The sequence below is a fragment of the Rhinolophus sinicus genome, chromosome 8, assembly GCF_057876585.1.
Source record: "Rhinolophus sinicus isolate RSI-liver-muscle chromosome 8, RSI-T2T, whole genome shotgun sequence".
Lineage (NCBI taxonomy): Eukaryota > Metazoa > Chordata > Mammalia > Chiroptera > Rhinolophidae > Rhinolophus > Rhinolophus sinicus.
The window spans coordinates 36,451,841-36,465,687 of NC_142508.1; the positions used below are offsets into that span (position 1 = coordinate 36,451,841).

The following is a 13,847-nucleotide window of genomic DNA, read 5'->3' on the forward strand; positions in this document are numbered from 1 at the left end:
CTCCTTGCTCCTCAGGGTTTTCTCTTGGGTTTCTGCCTCACCTTGCTCTGCTCTCTGCGTGACTGCTCCCCCAGTTCCACAGCTTCTGCCTACATCCAAGCTCAGACTCAGGGCTCACTCTCCCCCAGAAAAGACCCTTACAAGACCCACCACCCAGACTGCGTGGATAAAAACCCCCAGTCTCTCTGTCCAGAGTGACCCTTGCAGGCACCCAGAGCTGCCCCTGCCCCTCCCCTGTTCACAGCCTTCCGTGGCTCCCCAGCGCCCCAGGACAAAGTCCAAGCCTCTGAATCTGGTATTCAAAACCCTGCTATGCACCGCTCTCCCCCTCCCCACCCCCCGTGTTTCACGATTTATGCTTCCACAACATCCATCTGTCTGTACTTTCCTGACTGGCCAGGGCATTACTTGGTTTGGATGCCCTGTCCATTCCAACCTCCAACCCCCAGCACCATCCCACCCTTACCCTAGCTAACTCCTCCAGTATATCACCTCCTCCAGGAAGCCCCCCCTCCGAGTTTCTCTCTGGGTTGGTGCATCCTCAAACTGGTCTGTGATCCCCTGTTTACATAGCTGTCTCTTCCACCAGATTGGCATCTCCTCAAGGGCCAGGCCCATGCTTGAGTCATCAGTGTTCCGGGCATCGCCCAGCATTGCAGGAGACGTCCCTACAGCGAACCAATGTTCTTTCCTCTGCCTTTTCTCCATGTCTACCTTGTTATCTCCCCAACTCTTCTCTCCTTCGTCCTGGTGGTCTGTAATCCACACCCTGAGGTTTTCTGATGATGATGGAAGTCTCGGGACGAACACTGTGGACTCAGGGCAGGGGCTGGAGATCAGCCCCCATTGGAGTAGAGGGTTCTGAGAGAGATGGCTGCTAGTGAGGGGAGCAGGAGGTGGTCCCACCACTACCAGTCCCTGCCTCTTGTTGGGGAGGGGGGCCAGTTTCATCTGTCCGTCTTTCAGCTCCATCATGGCTGCTTCCAGCCTTGGTTATTTCTCCTAGAGAGGAATTCTGAGAGACTGGACTCCTGAGTCTGAGGGAGGAGGAGCTGGGGGCCTGGACTCCTGGATCCTAGAGGAGGAAATCATTGGGGTTTAAAGTCCTGGTCCCTTCTCCGTCAGCCACACTCTGGTTTTAGAAACATCTGGTTTTATACAGCTGCTCCACCCATGGCAGGGCTGGATGGGGGCTGGGCAGCCAAATGCCCAGCTTCTGAGTGGAGCCTGGGCTGCCCCCACCCCACCCTGGGGTAGAGAAATTACCCTCCCCTCCTGCTCTGGGCTCAGCTCCCACCGGAGTAGCCATCATCCTGACACAACCAGACACCAGGCGGTGGTGCAAGGGCGTCAGCCAGCCCGGCTCTGGTGAGGTGGGCGGGGTTCCCCCCACTTTGGCCCTGAACTGGCCCCCTTCAGGCAAAGGCCCAACCTGGCGCTGGCCCCCCACACCCTGTCTTTCCCGGGAAACCCAGGGAGTGAAGGCTTGGCATCTTGCAGGGAATTGCTCCACGACAGGCTGAACGAGATCGAACAGCGGGGAGAAAGGAAGACTTAGGGACAGAAAAACAGAGAGAAAAAGTGAAGGAGAGAAGAGTGAGCCAGAGAGAGAGAGAGAAACACACACGGAGACAGAGTTTCAGGAAGACATACACAGAAATGCAGGGAGACCCAGTGAGGGTAGACACCAAGATAGATGGATCAGCAGAGAAAGAAGAAACAGGTAGCCACTGAGAGGAACAGAGAGAAACAAAAACTGGGAGACAGAAAAAGAGACAGGGATATAGTTATTCAGAAAGAAGGAGCTAGAAATATGTAAAGAGAGACAAAGGCAAAGAAACACAAAGAGGGAGAGGAAGAGAGAAAGAGAGAGAGACAAAGGATGAGAAACTCAGGAAGAGATACTCAGAAAGAAAGAGAGGCAAGAATAAGAAAGTCAGGGAGAACAACGGTGAGAAATTTAGAGGTAGATAGAAACAAACCCAGAAGGAAGCAGGTAGAAATGGAGGGGGTAGGGAATGGAGAGAAACAGACAGGAACACACAGAAAAAGACCCAGACAGACAGATGGACAGTGAAACAGAGCCAGGGAGACAGACAAAATGATAGATTCAGAGAAAGAGACAAAGAGAGAGAAGGAGATGGGAATGTACAGGGATAAAGAAACAGAGTCACAGACATGGGGAGAGATGGATATTATCAGATCATAGTAAGAGGAGCACAGAGAAAGAATTAGATACAAAGGGGTTTAAAAAAATGACATTTATCCCACTGAATCTTCTGGTCCTGAGGGCCTGGGGGCTCAGATGCCCAGCACACCCATCTCTTTGGCCTCTGACAGAGGTCACTGGCACCTTTACTCTGACTGTTTCCTGAGAGGCTCCCTGGGGGCAGCTAACCAGCAACTCTGAGATCACCCCCAGGCTCCTAGGGAGACAAATCCCAATGTCCCAGCCCCCTCCCCAGCTCCTGCACACCCACGCATGCACACGCACACACGGACCGGTCAATTAGGCGCTGAACTGACAGACGTTCACTCACAGCTCCAGTTCCAGACAGCCGTGCCTCATAAGCCAGCGCACACAGTCCCACCCACAATCACGCACGTGTGTGCATTTTATTCCATCTGCCAGTCCCTGAGACAAGTCCCTGGGGAACACCACTCAAGATGGATTCTGGGGCTAGGAGAGGAGGGGCAGTGTGTAGGGAGACTGTTGTGGGGGGAAAGAGGGAGGGGAGGAGAGATGGGGAGAAATAGGAATGGAGAAAAATAGAGGGATAGGGGACAAGTGAGAGCTGAGAAAAATGGGGAGAAAGGGGAGACCTAGGAGGAGAAGGGAGGGTGGTGATGATGGGGGACTGGGAAGGGAGGCCCGTCTGGGAGCAGGAGGTGGGGTGGCGGGGTAATGGCGGGAAGCGGGTGGAGCTGCCGTGACCTCAGAGCCCCTGGCCCAGCTCAGCCCTGACGTCAGCCTCTCCTCCCGCCCCCGCCCGCGCTGGTCTTCAAATGACCCCCAGCTCTCGCGCTACAGAGAGACTCGGGGAGCAGCAAGAGAGGAGAGAGCCCAGCCAACGCGCACTGATGAGACAGGTGTGTGGGGGGAACTGCGGCCACAGCCATGGGGAGAACATGGCCATGTGTGTGACCACGTGTGTGAGGAAACCGCGTGTGCTTAGGATTTCATGAGTGATCTCAGGTGTATGACAGCAACCGTCTGTGTGGGACAGTGACTATGTGAGGCTGAGTGTGCCGGTCCCATCTGTATGCGGGTAGCTATCCCTCCTACACATATGTATGTGACATGTGACATGTCCATGTTCATGTTGCTATAAGTCCGTGAATATCTGTGGTCGGGAAAGTGGGGGAGAGGGAATGAATGAGAGAGAGAGACAGAGAGACAGTTGTATTTGCTTGACACGTGGGTCTGAATTTCTGTTTTGTGTTCAGTTTAAATTGAACTCCATGAAATCGCTGGTATTTAGTCACTTTTGACTGGTAAAAGGGCACTTTCATATGGTTTAAGCTCCACAGTTACTATTTCTTCTGAAACTTGCCTGGTTGCTCCAGACCCATGTCTGGTGTCTGTGTGTCTGTTGTCACGTGGGCATCTCTTCCTGGTATTGCTCCTTCCTGCCAGAGGACGAAGGATGTATGTCCCCAAGATCAGCAGTGTGGCTGTGGGCAGAGGTGTCAGGATCACTAAGCTCCGCCTTAGAACAGGTGTCTGGGGCATCTTTGAGGAATGACTGTGTGCCTGTGTGGGCACACTGTGTATCCCTTGTCATGTGTGAGTATAGGTGGGGGGTGTCGACAGCTGATACACACATGTTCGTGCTTGTGGTGGGGACTGGAACACTCCGGATGCCCACCCATCTTGGTGATTCCCAACATGAATTGGGTGACCCCCAGAAACTCAGGCAGGGCTCGGTTTGAGACAAGGGGACAGGGCAGGAGGATTCCAGAAGAAATATAATAATTGTTAATATTGAGCAATTAATTACGAGCAATTAATTAAGCTCCACCTTAGCCCTGTCTTATAGTAACATAACATGAACTACATACATAACTTAAAATTTTCTAGTAGCCATACAAAAAATGTAGAAAGAAACAGGTGAAATTAGTTTTAATAATATATTTTATTTAACCCAATGTACCCAGGGTCAGCAAACAGTGCTAGGCTAGATAGTCAATATTTGAGTCTTTTCGGCCCATATGGTCTCTGTTGCAACTAACTGTGGCATGGTGTGAAATCACCATAGATAATATATAACAGATGAGGGTGGCTGTGTGCCCACAAAACTTGATGTGAGAGCTCTGAAATTTGAATTTCATATAATTTGCATGTGCCATAAAATATTGTCCCTCTATGGACTTTTCCCAACCATTTAAAAATGTAAACACCAGTGTTAACTTGAGGGCTATAGTGAAAAAGGTGGCAGGCTGTGGATATATATGAGGTCTGCCAATTAAGGTCGCGAACTTGTTGCAATGATATTGCTGACCTTTTTTCATATAAGAGGGATTATTCATTATGAATGTGTACCAACTGGACAAACAGTTAACCAAGTTCACTATTTGGAAGTGCTGAAAAGTCTGCGTGAAAAAGTTAGACGACCTGAACTTTTCGCCAATTCATGGCTCTTGCGTCACAACAATGCACCAATGCACCAGCTCACATGGCACTACCTGTGAGGGAGATTTTAGCAAGTAAACAAGTACCCTGTTTCCCCAAAAATAAGACCTAGCCGGACCATGAGCTCTTATGCATCTTTTCGAGCAAAAATTAATATAGGATGGTCTTATATTATAGTAAAATAAGACCGGGTCTTATATTAATCTTTGCTCCAAATGATGCATTAGAGCTGATGGTCCAGCTAGGTCTTATTTTCAGGGAAACACGGTAACTGTATTGGAACACCCTCCCTACTCACTTGATCTGGCCCCCAATGATTTCTTTCTTTACCTGAAGATAAAGGAAATATTGAAAGGGAGACATTTTGATGACATTCAGGATGTCAAGGGTAATACAATGACAGCTCTGATGGTCATTCCAGAGAAAGAGTTCCAAAATTGCTTTGAAGGGTGGACTAGGTGCTGGCGTCAGTGCCTAGCTTCCCAAGGGGAGTACTTCGAAAGTGACTGTAGTGAGATTCAGCAGTGAGGTATGTAGCACTTTTTCTAGGATGAGTTCGCGAACTTAATTGTCTGACCTTGTAGTGTGCTACCTATTATCATTTTCATATGTAATCAACACAAACATATTAATGAAACATTTTACTTTCTTTTTTGTACTCAGGCTTCAAAATCCAGATGTGTAGCACATCTGACACAGATGCCATATTTTCAATGGAAATACTTGATCTGTATTTAGAGTTTGTAAAATTTGTAGTAAAAAAAGAACACAGATCTTACTTATTCCAAACACACTTAAGCACTTTCCAGTAACTGAATCGAGGATCAGTGTTCAAATTTAAATTAAATAAAATTAAAAATTCAGTTCCTCGTGTGTCAGAGAAAGACAGATGCAATGTGATTTCACTTACATGTGGAATCTAAAGAACAAAATAAACAAACAAATAAAATAGAAACAACTTCATAGATACAGAGAACATTTTGATGATTGCCTGATGGCAGAGGGGTTGAGGAGGTGGGTGAAAAAGGGGAAGGTATTAAGAAGTACAAATGGGTAGTTGTAAAATAGTCTTGGTGATATAAAGCATAGGGAACATAGTCAACGATATGGTAATAACTATGTACAGTGCCAGGTGGGTACTAGACTAGTCAGGGGGATCACTACTTAAATTATATAAATGTCTAACCACTATGCTGTACACTTGAAACTAATATAATATTCAATATCAACTGGAATAGAAAAACTAAAAAGAGGGGGAAGAGGTGAAGGGTAATAAGAGGTCCAAATTTCCAGGTACAAAACAAGTAAGTCATTGGTATGTAACGTACAGCATAGGGAATACAGTCAATAACATTATGATAGTGTGGTACGGTGTCAGATGGTTGCTGGACTTATCGTAATGATCACTTCTTTAGGTATATAAATGTTGAATAACTATGGTGTACTCCTGAGGCTAATCTAATATTGTATGTTAGCTATATTTTAATAAAATTTTTTTAAAAATTCAGTTCCTCAGTCATACCGGCTGCATTTCAAGTAGCCCGTGAGTCCTGTGCGGGACACCACAGCTCTACAACTCATATAACTCACAATAAACCCATGACGTGGGGACTGGTGACATAGGAGGCAGTTTAGCACAGAGGACAATGGAGCCACGCTGCCTGAGGGACCTTGCGCAAGAGAATACACCTCTCCGTGCCTCAGTTTCCTCATCTGTAACAGTAGAGAGTAACCGTACCTACCTCATGTAGAGCAGTGCTTGGCACGTGAAAGGGGCTAAATCCTCATTTTACAAACGAGGAAAAGGAGGCACCCCTCCCCTCTGATCTGGGTTCTTCCAGCTTCACATACTGAGCATCTGGCCCTATCAGACGGGCAGTGGAGAAGGAGAACCAGGCTATGCGTCTGGGACGTCAGAGAGAAGACTCCACCTGTGAGCTTTGTGACCTTGATGTGCCTCCTGGCCCATCAGTCCTCAGTTTTGCCATCTGTATGGTGGCAGTAAATATTATCTGCCCTCCAGGGCTCTCCAGAGGAATAAACCTAGTATGTGCATATAAGGTTGTAGTTTAGTGATTGGATTCTTAGGGTTCAAATTCTGGCTCCTCTGCTTTTCAGGTGTGACTGTGTGACACAGTTACCGCATCTGTAAAATGGGGATGATAACAGTACCTGTTGTGAGGATTAAAATAAGTTAGTTCTTATAAAAGGCTTAGAGCAGTGTCTAGTACATACCATACTGTATTGTTCTTTTAGATGTACCCTATATTATTTTTGCTATTAGTGTCTCAACACTAAGAAACCTTTGGTTGTGAGATGAATCATTATTTTATGTGCCACTAAGACAGGGGAGACCCCTGTTAATTAAACTGTGATACTCCATTGATTATAATCCTCATAGATTTAAGAGCTGTTTCAAATATGAAAAAAATGCATTAGAATCGACGTAATCAGGCGTTCAGCCTTGATAACTGTTTGTCACAATCATTTTAACTAATGAAAATAACATTGCAGTACTCGGGGGATTTTCTCTACAAAAAGCTAATGTCAATCAGTCACTGGCTTGGGGGGAAAAATCCAGGAGGTCTTCCTTCCTGGACAAGGATTTCAGGACTCTTTCTTTACTATCTCCTCTCTCTCCTCTCCTGGCAGGACGTGCCCAAGCCTAGCCGGGCAGCCCGCCACTGCTCGGGCCTGGCGCGGCGGGTGCTGACAATCGCCTTCGCGCTGCTCATCCTCGGCCTCATCACGTGGGCCTACGCCGCCGGCGTGCCGCTGGTCTCCGATCGCTACGGCCTCCTGGCCTTCGGGCTCTACGGGGCCTTCCTCTCGGCGCACCTGGTGGCGCAGAGCCTCTTCGCGTACCTGGAGCACCGCCGGGTGGCGGCGGCGGCGCGACGGGCGGCGGCTCGGGGGCACCTGGACGCGGCCACCGCGCGCAGCGTGGCGCTGACCATCTCGGCGTACCAGGAGGACCCCGACTACCTGCGCCAGTGCCTGGCGTCCGCGCGCGCCCTGCTGTACCCGCGCGCGCGGCTGCGCGTCCTCATGGTGGTGGACGGCAACCGCGCGGAGGACCTCTACATGGTCGACATGTTCCGCGAGGTCTTCGCCGACGAGGACCCCGCCACCTACGTGTGGGACGGCAACTACCACCAGCCCTGGGAACCTGCGGCGGCGGGCGCGGCGGGCGCGGGCGCCTACCGGGAGGTGGAGGCCGAGGACCCCGGGCGGCTGGCGGTGGAGGCGCTGGTGAGGACGCGCAGGTGCGTGTGCGTGGCGCAGCGCTGGGGCGGCAAGCGCGAGGTCATGTACACTGCCTTCAAGGCGCTCGGCGACTCGGTAGACTATGTGCAGGTACGTGGAAAACGCCCCCGCCCCACCGTGACCTTAACATCCCAGCCTCACTGTCCTCGGGGCCTTTGTTTAAGGTAGATTGCCACGAACCTCTTTCTCCCTTTATACATCCATCTACCCATCCATCCAATATGGAGATCATTTATTCATTTATTCATCCATTCAATGTAGAGCTTCTTGCCTTCACTCATTCATTCATCTATCCACCCAATATGGAGGCGGAAAGTTGTTCATTTAGTTATTCACTTATTCATTCAAGGTAGAGATTCATTCATTCCTTTCCTTCCTTTTTTCATGCATTTAATGTTCATTTAATATTGAATTGAGATTCTCTAATTCATTTCTTCATCCATTTATCTATCCAATATAGAGATTCATTTATTTAGTCATTCATCCATTCAATGTAGAGATTTGCTCATTTATGCATTGCCTTAGTTTTCTATTGCTGCATAACACATTACCACACATTTGGCAACTCAAAACAAAACACATTTATTATCTCATAGTTTTCATGGTTCAAGAGTCTGGACAAAGCTTAACTGGATCCTCTGTTCAGGGTATGACCAGGCTGCAGTCATGGTGTCAGCTGGAGCTGGGTCTTATCTAAGGCTCAGCGGCCTCTTCCAAGCTCACGTGTTTGTTGGCAGAATTCATTTTTTTTGCACCATAGAACTCATGGTAGCGTACCTCTTCAAGACCAGCAACAGGAAGTCTCTGAGCTCTAGACCCTCTTTCAAAAGGCTCACCTGAGATAATCTCCCTTTAATTTACAGTCAAGAGATTAGGGACCTTAATTACATCGCAAAACCCCCTCACCATTCCCATTTAAGGTAATCTAATGGGAGTCATATCCCATCACTTTTGCCGTATTCTGTTGGTCACAAGAAAGTTACAGGTCTTGTTCCCGCACCAGAGGAGGGTATCATACAAGAGCATGGGTCTTAGGAGGGTGGGGCCCATCTTAAAAATGTAATTAGACATTGAAAATGACTATAAACTCAAGTTTATGTTCATATTGGCTGCAGTGCCACAGTTGTTCCCCACTCCTTGGTGCCCTCCCCTCAACACCAGCTGCATTCAGGGATCTGATCTGATCCTGGTCTCTTCTTACCCCACAGGTCTGTGATTCAGACACAAGGCTGGACCCTATGGCACTGCTGGAGCTGGTGCGGGTGCTGGATGAGGACCCCCGAGTAGGGGCTGTTGGGGGAGATGTGCGGATACTTAACCCTCTGGATTCCTGGGTCAGCTTCCTAAGCAGCCTGCGGTACTGGGTGGCCTTCAATGTGGAGCGGGCGTGTCAGAGCTATTTCCATTGCGTGTCCTGCATCAGTGGTCCCCTAGGTGAGCAGGTGTAGGGCTTGGGTGGGCCATGGATGAATGGGGTGGAGAGGGAGAAGGGGAGCCAGAATGGGTTGAGGATGTGATTGAGATTGTGGACAAAGATGCGGGTGGGGCATGAGTTGGGGTTAGGGATAAGACAGAAGTTGCAGGTGGGGATGGTGTTTGGTGTTGAAATGGGGTTAGAATTGGAGATGAATTGAGGTTGTAGATAGGAGTGGGGATGGCGTTGGCAACAGCAGAGGCTGATGCTTCTGTACTTCCCTCCCCCACCTAGGCCTGTACAGGAACAACCTCCTGCAGCAGTTCCTTGAGGCCTGGTACAACCAGAAGTTCCTGGGCACCCACTGCACTTTTGGGGATGACCGGCACCTCACCAATCGCATGCTCAGCATGGGCTATGCCACCAAGTAAGCTGAAGGGACCAAGTGGTCAAGTGTGTGGAGGCCAAAGAATATCCCAATGTGTGTGTGTGTGTGTGTGTGTGTGTGTTGGGAATTCTCCAAACCCAAAGTAACTTTCAGGACCATGGGCTCTTCCACGTGGGACATTAGAGGAGAGAGGGAGATATCCTAAGGGGCAGAGGTATCATTTGCATTGAACCACGTAACTCAATTGACTCTACTAAGTGAGGCAAGGTGAGGGTGGGGAATTCCACCTAGAAGACACAACATGAGATACAATGCGCATGGGTGAGATGGCTCTACCATGGAAAGCACAGATTGCCACAGCAGCAGAAATTACTCCAAATGAGGTAGGAAGGGAAAGAAAGAAATAGATAGAATGGGATCTAACCAGTGAGAGAGTGAGAAGAATCAAGTGTGAGAGGAGGAGAGCACCTAATCTCTAGTAAGTGCTTCAGGAAGAAGAGATGTGATTCAGTGAGTAGGTGAAGTTCAGTGGAGTGATTTCTACAAAGCTAGTCCAGTGAGAGGGCCAGAGAGAACTTGGGATAAACCAAAGCCATGCATTCATTCACTCAACAGATATTCATTAACCTCTGGCGATGCAGCAGTTAACAAAAGAGACACAAATTCATACTTATGTTGATTGGGGAGACAGACAATAAATAAAAAACATATAGAACATATAGTATGGTAGCTAATGATACATGCTATGGAGATAAATAAGCCAGGAAGGGGGCTAGGAAGTTTAGGGGTAGGGAATGAAATGCTGGAGTGCCAGAGGAAGATAGGGGTGGAGGCTGAGAATGCTGCTGCTGGAGCAATAGCAAGGGAGGGTCAGGAGAGGAGAACGGAGTCAACGGGGTCCACTCATGAAAGGCTTATGGGCCAGGGTAAGAACTTGGAACTAAGATGAGGGTGCAGCTGGTGTGTGTGTGGGGAGTATTAAGCAGAGGGGTGACATGTTGTAACAGGGTCCCTCTGGCAGTTGTTTTGAGTAGCGACTGTAGGGGGCAAAGGGGTTAGCAGGGAGGCCGTGGAGGATGCCAAGGGGTTTGACCCCTCCTAACAAACTGACTGCTGGTGGCCGCCTGGTAACAGTCTGTAAAAGGGATTCTAGCTTCCTGTGGGTGTGGCTGGAAACCTGGTAAGGAATTGATTAGTGACGTCTGTCACGGCCACAGCAAGGGAGGTTTATGGTTCCCTCGAGAAGCTCTAACACATGGGCTATCCTAGGTAGGAACCATGCCTGGCTTGTTTCTCACCATCAGGCCTGCCAGTAACAGTAAGCACATGAGTATTCGTAATAGAATGCTGATAGTATTAGTAATAGTGTCGGTAACCGCAATGGTATTAGCAATTGCAATGGTAATGTTAGTCATTATAAAAATAAAGGTAGTAGCTAACATTTGTTGAGCAAATACTATATATTGGTCCCAAGCACGTGGTGTTCAATCCGCATTCAATCCTCACAGTACCCCATTAGATAGGAACCATTATCAACCCCATTTTCAATATAACACCGAGGCGCAGAGAGGTTGAGGGAACTTGCCCGGGGGCCCTGCGCAGTGGCTATTTCTGGACTCCTGTCGGGCCCCAAGGACAGCTGCGCTGATGCCTCCTCCTACCTGTCCAGGTACACCTCTCGGTCCCGCTGCTACTCGGAGACGCCGGCGTCCTTCCTTCGCTGGCTCAGCCAGCAGACGCGCTGGTCCAAGTCGTACTTCCGTGAGTGGCTGTACAACGCACTGTGGTGGCACCGGCACCACGCGTGGATGACCTACGAGGCGGTGGTCTCCGGCCTCTTCCCCTTCTTCGTGGCGGCCACGGTGCTAAGGCTCTTCTACGCCGGCCGCCCGTGGGCGCTGCTGTGGGTGTTGCTGTGCGTGCAGGGCGTGGCGCTGGCCAAAGCAGCCTTTGCGGCCTGGCTGCGGGGCTGCGCGCGCATGCTGCTGCTCTCGCTCTACGCGCCCCTCTACATGGGGGGTCTCTTGCCCGCCAAGTTCCTAGCGCTGGCCACCATGAACCAGAGTGGCTGGGGCACCTCGGGCCGGCGGAAGCTGGCTGCTAACTACATCCCTCTACTGCCACTGGCCCTCTGGGCTTTGTTGCTGCTTGGCGGCCTGGTGCGCAGCGTGGTGCACGAGGTCAGGGCTGACTGGAGCGACCCCTCCCGGGCTGCCGAGGCCTACCACCTGGCCGCCGGGGCCGCTGCTTACGTGGGGTACTGGGTGCTTATGTTGACGCTCTACTGGGTGGGCGTGCGGAGGCTCTGCCGGCGGCGAGCGGGGGGCTACCGTGTCCAGGTGTGAGGCTAGGAACTTGGAGTGACAGCCCAGAGGTCCTCAGGGGAGGCAAGAGACCTACCAGGCCCCAGGAGCCATGACCTTGCTGGGTGATTCTCTGGTCCTCAGTTTCCCTCCTTTGTGAAGTGAGGGGGTCGACCCAAGATTCTTCAGTCTGGACTGTTTGGGGGCTGGGACTACTGGATCTCGGGGGCGGGGTATTTATTGATCAGGGTGTGGGTTTTGGGGGGAAGGGTGGAAAGGGGTCCTCACATGATGTTCTGGGGCCCTTGCTTTCTTCCTGCTTATTTAATCTCCATTTGTACTGTGTGATTAGGATATAATAAAGAATTTTATTTATTTTCTTCTGAGACTCCCCCCATTTTTTTAATGGAGAGGGCTGCATAGCTGAGAATTGAAGACCCCTGGCTCAGTCTTGGGTGCCAGCTGTTTCAACTAGACAGGATACCCTCCCTTCCTCAGAGCCTTGGTTCCCTCTAGGGAAAACAGGAGTATTAATTCCATGGGTCAGGGCTGTTGTGAGGGTAGAATTTATGTTGTGGAATTTCTCAACCCTCATTCCTAGATACTTATGGAGCACCTACTAAATGCGGACACTGTTAGGCACTGTGGACGTGTTTTCCTGGTCCATCCGCTCATCTCCTTTCTAAGGACGGTAACTCATACTTTCTCTCAAACTCCCAACACCTCCTCCCCCAGCCTCATCCTTAGCTTGCTTCATAGCTCACTGAGAAAACAAAAATGACAAGAAGAAAACTTTCATCAGAGTCCCCACCTCCATGATTCCCACCCATCTGCATCTGTGCCCACACAGGCCACCTTCCCCCACTACTGAGGGTGAACTGTTTGTGCTCCAATGCCCTTCCACTTGACATGCTTTCTTCACTTGGCTTTCAGAGTGCCAGTTGCCTTGCTTTCCCTGTTTCCCTCCTGGGTTCCTGTCAATGTTGCTGAGTGCTTACCTTTGGAGAAACATCTATTTATCCTTTTATCCATCCACTCATTTCCTCTGTGCATCTAGTCCTATGGCACTGAATGCCTCGTTCATGCTCCATGTGTGGAGAAGGGACTCTGAAACTTTTATCTTGACATCAGACCTGGACCCTAAATTCCAGATTTGTATACCCAACTGCCTCCAAGACATTTCCACAGGGATACCTAACAACTAGACCCAACTCCTGATCTGTTCTCCTCATTCTCCTCAATCCCCACAAAACTTGCTCCTGCGACAGTCTGCATGTCTCAGTAAACTGAACTCCATCCTTTTAGCCACTCAGGCCAAACATGCTAGAGCTGCACTGTCTACAGCAGTAGCCACTACTACATGGGACTATTGCAATTTTTTTCATTCATTCATCCTTTGATTCAGTCAATCAGTCACAAAAACATTTACCAAGCGTCCACTGAATTCCACACACTTTGCCAGGTTTGCAAATAAACGATTAAGAGCCAGTACCTGCCTTCTGGGAGTTCCTAGTCAAGTAAACAGAGTGTGACCTCTGATTAAGGATACTCAGACGCATGCCTCAATGTTGTCACAGAGGAGAGATGGTTTAGATTTAAGTTATCAAAGCTTTATAAAAGATTATATGTAATTCAGTTCCTCAGCTGCACTGGCCACATTTCACATGCTTCATGGTTACATGCGGCTGGCAGCTGCCATACTGGACAGCACATCTCTAGAACATTTCCATCATGGCAGAGGGTTCTACTGGACATCGCTGCAGTCCTAACCATTGATCCTTGAACCATCTCTTTTCTTCCTCTCATACCCCACTTCTGATCCATCAGCAAATCCCATTGGGT

General features: G+C 49.4%; 1 protein-coding gene across 1 annotated transcript; it reads left to right on the forward strand.

Moving 5' to 3' along the window:
- The first annotated feature begins 2,835 nt into the window (after positions 1 to 2,835).
- On the forward strand, positions 2,836 to 12,385 carry HAS1 (hyaluronan synthase 1). The gene is made up of 5 exons (XM_088800516.1): positions 2,836 to 3,090; positions 7,286 to 7,990; positions 9,109 to 9,334; positions 9,609 to 9,741; positions 11,372 to 12,385. Exons 1-5 carry the CDS (start codon positions 3,007 to 3,009, stop codon positions 12,045 to 12,047), a joined length of 1,824 nt encoding a protein of 607 aa, XP_088656642.1. The 5' UTR covers positions 2,836 to 3,006; the 3' UTR covers positions 12,048 to 12,385.
- Positions 12,386 to 13,847: the final 1,462 nt, after the last annotated feature.